General features: G+C 40.9%; 1 protein-coding gene across 1 annotated transcript; it reads right to left on the minus strand.

Annotated features, from left to right (window-relative positions):
• Positions 1–1,017: 1,017 nt before the first annotated feature.
• LOC124798431 (DNA repair protein XRCC2-like) lies at positions 1,018–2,801 on the minus strand. Its single transcript, XM_047261840.1, has one exon. The coding sequence runs from the start codon at positions 2,597–2,599 to the stop codon at positions 1,766–1,768; it is 834 nt and encodes a 277-aa protein (XP_047117796.1). The 5' UTR covers positions 2,600–2,801; the 3' UTR covers positions 1,018–1,765.
• Between the last annotated feature and the right edge of the window lie 3,017 nt (positions 2,802–5,818).

The raw sequence follows: 5,818 nt of genomic DNA on the forward strand, positions 1-5,818 counted from the left end.
CCTTGCACGCCTCCCTCCTCAATCCAAATTCCCACTCGAACCTCAGCCCACTGGGTATATCCTCTAAACTTGAATAGCATTGCAGACGTCTTCCAACTGTATTGGAATAGCACTTCAGCATCAGATAAAATGGGGGAGGTGCTATTCCAACACAATTGGAGAGCTTCTACAACGCTGCTCAAGTTAAGGGGAATACAACATGGGATGAGGCATGAAAGGGAATTTCAACTAATGAGGGAGGCATGCTAGGGTAGACCGTACACTTGTACAAAGCCAGGGAGATGTAGTGGTTAGCGCACGTGCCCAGTGAGCAGGAGGTCCGGAAAGGAAAATAATTATATGGTGATGTTTAGAGTACAAATTAATTTGCAATATGAATGTAAAATAACTCATTCCACATCATGATGATTTATCATACAAAATGATCAGTGGAACATGAAAGTAAGTAACTAACTAACTATGTGGCACCTACCCAACAGTGATGATCACATAATATAGACATTACACACTGATAAAAAACAGCTGGCTAGGGATCATAGGACTCCACCTCTGGACAATTTTATTTGGAACACACTACCTGGGGAAACAGTTTTCAGGTAAAAGTGAAACTGATTCATGTGGAATTGTCAACAACTATGATGTCAGTCAGACATAAGGACAAATCAGGTAGGCCTATAGCTAAAGTACACACTCTCTGGCACTAACTACAAAGTAAATACTTCTAACGCAGGAGCATTTTATGCCATTATATCCACTTACTCAAATATTAAGAAATCCTTAAAAGCACAGCAGTAGCAAGACAGAGAAAAAAAGGATAGATAACATCCAAATTACCACAGAGCAAAATATAGTCACAACAATGAAAATTTCGTGTCATACGGTACTTCATACTAACAGAAGATTGTTTGCACTATACTAGTACAACAACCACACAGCTTTTGTCAAAACTCTTTAATTATGTATAACAGTATGTACTAACAAATAGTGTACTAATGGAATGTGTCACTGCATCATAACTGTAGTGGTCTAATTGTTTATATTTGCCAATGTAAGCATTTTACAATATCACAAAAGGAGACTTTGTCCACAACATGTATTTGAGTCATTCCAACAGTACCTCTCTTTCACTAACCTGTCCATCTGCTACATATTCCTGGCTTCTCCCTTGTTCTTTGAATTCCACAATATCTAGCAGCTTGTTGAAATATTATTAAAATGTAATCTTCCTCTAGAAGCTCTTCCTGCATATCTACCACCATTATCTTCCACATCAACTAATTTCATGGCATCAAAATTTGATCTTTAAGGATTCGGATTGCTTTCTTACATATTACCCGATTAGGACCTACCATTGCCAGAATGTTTCTACAATTTTTCCCAGAAATGACTCATCCTTTCTGCTTCATCCCTTAGAACTTTAAATTTTCTACTCTCCTACAAAAACTATACCTCGAAAAGAAACGTTTTTTTCCCTTCCTCCCATAGTGCAACTATCACAAAAATTATGCTTAAAACAGAAAAATAAATTTTTCCAAGTGTTGGCTATCAAAATTGACAATCCGGGGTCTTTCAAGATCATAATAAAAGAAGTACTCACGATGTGAAGTTAAATTTCATTCATAAACTAACTATAATACATCATACAGATAATTCACACTTGCTACACTGTAAAAAAACATGGCTGAATATATTCTGACAAATGGCAAACGAAGAATAGTAAATTGATGGTATCAGAACTCAACTTTAATATAAGACTATGACTGCTTTACGGATTCCATGTTATACCACTGTTATCAATTTTATACAAAATACATTTTGTTTTGCCTTGTCCACTAATCTGTGCATAGAATAGATTATTATTCAATTGGCCCTGACACTGCTGGAGATGAATTCTGTATGTAGGTGTGGTCTTATCATCATGAACGTCTGTAGATGATTTTGTTGATTGGAAATATGTTTGCTTGGTATACATTAGCACTAGTTTATACTCCATGAGGCACTTCTTTATCGTCTGAAGCATTTTCTTCACGTAAAGATCCATTTTACGAACGCCACCCTGGGCTACATCCTGCCAATAGTACGCCGTTATGCTATCTAGCACCAGCAGACTAACATATCGGTTGACACTTAACAGTCTTTCTAAAGAATGCAATGTAATTTGATACTGTGCACTGTCGTAGCATTTAAGAATTATAAGTTTTCTTAGAGATTCCTTGATTATTTTCTCCGCCGTCGCCGAATCTAACACTGTTTTGTTGTCCTCAACATCTTCACTGTGTGTCCTACATTTCATAAGATGTAGCTCCATCAAATTTACAAGTTTTAGCAAATGAAAGTGATGGTCTGTATCCATCAATATAGCCCCAACATTCAGCCCGCCAATATGGAATTTTCCCCATTCTTTCGGTAATACGCATTTCACTAAAAACTTCGTCACAAGTAACGTCTTTCCACACGATGGATCGCCAGTAATTTCAATCACATCATTTAATTCGGGGCCAGTTTCAAATATCACCGTATCTATCCCTTTAAGGCTCAAATTGGCACCACATCTGGATAGAAACTGAACTCCGGATTCCGCATCGCATTGAAATGCCATTACAACCAATAAAAATTACATTTCAATACAGTGAATACACAACACTCACTAAAACTACTGCTATTTAAATAAGGGTTTTTCGCGTGGAAAACAAATCCACTACAAAGTTTATAAAAAACGAGGCAGGCATGTAAATACAACAAAAGTTGATAACTAAACGCCTGAGTCAATCGAAGGCGCCCTCTTTTAGCTGACAACGCCGTAGCACTTAACGCCACTGGGCAAACTAGGTCGAGATTATATTCAATTCATATTGAAATTTAGATTTCGTCGAGTGCAGACGGCAGGACAGATATTAATCAGTTTCCTTTTGTTGGTATGATTTTAACAAATAGCACAGTAACTTTGAGAACCTAAATTGTTGCAGTGTTATGCAACCTTTTATTGCCACTGCACATTTTATTATATGTCGCAACGATTACAAACTTTTCTGATAAGCTTCTCGGAAACATACATCTACTTCAGGATAACATATTATGATGTTTCTCATTCGAGATTTGCAGTTACAAGTTTAGCGATCATGCATTCTAGTTACGTTGGGTTTCCACATTCAACTAAAAAGATGCCACAGCAAGCTGCAGTCCATGCCACTGACTCCCTAATTAAAAAAGTGCTTAATGCTTATGAAGGAAAAAATTTTGCTCAGGCTACCTTTTGTGATCTTAGCAAAGCCTTCGAATGTGTGGAGCATATTTCACTCCTCAACAAATTAGTTTATTATGGAATTACAAACAGTGAAGTTGACAACATTTTCGAATCTTTCCTCAGCAACCGTAAACAAATTGTTTGTATTGATAAACAGAGATTACAGCTAGCTGAAGTTAAGTATGGTGTGTCACAAGGCTCAGTATTAGGACCTCTGCTATTTATCCTAATGACAATCGATCTACCATCTAACATAAATACTCACTCCATTCTCTGTGCAGATAATACCACTTTTTTCAATACAAGCTCAGGCATGGATATGCTCCAAACTGTGACAAATGACACAATATCACAAGCATCAGCCTGGTTTCGAGCTAATGGGTTCCTGCTTAATGCGAGTAAAACTCATAAGATCGTATTTAGTTTAAGAGATCTGCCAGTAGCAGACTTCATGGATAGTGTTAAGTTCTTAGGTATTGTTATAAATAGTAAGTTGACTTGGGAGCCACATATTAAATACATTAGTGCAAAGCTGTCTAGAGTAGTGTATTTGTTAAGGAATTTAAAAAACCATGTACCTAAGGCCTATGTGAGATCGGCCTACTTTGCTTTTTTTCAAAGCATTATATCTTATGGGCTTTTAATATTCGGCAATAGCTCACACCGTCAGGACATTTTGGTACTTCAGAAGAAAGTAATTCGAGTTATCACAAACAGTGATAAACTGGCCCACTGCAAACCACTGTTTATCAACTTAAAAATATTAACTGTTATAAACATATATATTTACACTACCCTACTGCATATAAAGAGCAACTTATCAGAATACCAGCGTAGAAGAGATGTAAACTTTCATGGAACCAGAAATAGTAGCCATCTTGACATACCTTACTACAGATTATCCAAGTCACGAACAGCTATGGCATTCCCGTTCAGGCTGCAGAGGTGAGCTGATCGCTGCACGTTAAGTGCTCGCTCCCCAGCGTGCTTGGACGTCATGGAAAGGGAGGCAAAGGCGCCGGCCTACTGCAATTGCTGGGCCTCGTGCTCGGCGCATCAGAAGACGGAGGATGCAAGAAGACGGCGGAGCGAAAGGAGCAGTGCTATCGCTGCCAAAAACTTGGACATGTTGCCAAGTACTGTCGTGATCTAGTAGCGTGCCTTCGGTGTGCACAAGCACACGATTCGCACCACTGCATGAAGAAGGACGCCACACGATGCTGCACCAATTGTGGTGGCGCTCATGCGGCGAATTACTGCGGCTACAGCTACATCAAGAATTGGACTCGCGGTGATAAAGCTAGACAGAGACATAAGACCTCCAAGAAGGCGGATACAGCCGAGGCCATTGTGTCCTTGCCACCCCCCGCCTTTGGCGGATCCGTGGTGGCTGATGACGTGGCTGTTCCATCGGACGCAGTCAGTGAGGCGTGCGCCGCCGAAGATGAAGAAATTGCTGCCCACAAAGCCGCAGTGGCGGAAGAGAGGGCAACACTCCAACCCGCACTAGCCGAGGCTCGGTAGCTGGTACACAGTCTCCGTGATGCACTGGCCAGCCAGCCCCACCCAGCACAGAAGAAGGATGCTGAGACGCAGACTGCCACCCCCGTGGAACCTGTAGTGATGCAGGAAGCCACGAGGGTGGAAACACAAGACGCAGCCACACAGACAATCGTCGCGGCGAAGAACAAGGCAACATAGGTCATCATGCAGGAGGCCCCTTCCCCCTCTCCAAGACGCAGCTGCAGAAGATAGTGTCCATTCACTTGGACACTCTCAAGTCCTACAAAGCCCACACTCCTCTCACATCTGTCGAGTGGGAAGTTCTCGTTGCCTCAATAGAACAAGCCCAGAATGCAAGGAAAGAACAAGGGGCGAGGACCGCCGAAGCCCCCGAAGCCGCCAGCTAGGAGGATGTGACAGATCCTGAAGTGTCACAAGCAGACCACACAAGAAGAAGAAAAAGGATAAGAAGAGGTACCCAGACGCCAGGAGGACTTAGAAGACTCTCCTCCTTACTGCGCCCGACACCCATCACCAACATCATCATCATCAACAATTCCTCTTGTCAGTCGTTGACTGGCAGTCCCAGGCGTCAACAGGGCCAGTCAAGTAAAGGTCCCTAGCCGACGCATCGCCGTTATTCATATAACATACCGCCTGTCCTTGACCAGCAATCATTAGTACCCACTATGCACTACTGTCCCAGTTATTCCTAAATGTCCCAGCAAACTTCAACCTCCTAAGTGGAGTAAATGTCTAACGCCAACTAACTCCTCCTTAACATTCTCAAGAAGAGGAATTCAAGTGTGAAGCAGCAGCACTGAACAGATACAAAGTGGTAGGTATAAAGATGTTTAACAAACTACCACTACAATGGATAGAAGGTCCATTTGATTTATTTAAAGACAAATTATTCAGTTGGTTAGCTGCAAATCTTTGCTACTCACATCAGGAATTTTATGACTGTAAAATATCGTAGTGGTACCGGTTTGGAGAGTACAGCATAATTTCTTTAGCTGAGTAATTTATCATGCAATGCTTTTCATATTATGTGATTTTAAATATTGTATT

This window comes from Schistocerca piceifrons, chromosome 5 (genome assembly GCF_021461385.2).
Source record: "Schistocerca piceifrons isolate TAMUIC-IGC-003096 chromosome 5, iqSchPice1.1, whole genome shotgun sequence".
NCBI classification, from domain to species: domain Eukaryota; kingdom Metazoa; phylum Arthropoda; class Insecta; order Orthoptera; family Acrididae; genus Schistocerca; species Schistocerca piceifrons.

What these genes read in the sequence shown, in the direction of transcription:
- LOC124798431 (XM_047261840.1), bottom strand. Translation starts at nt 2,599, where the DNA reads ATGGCATTTCAATGCGATGCGGAATCCGGAGTTCAGTTTCTATCCAGA.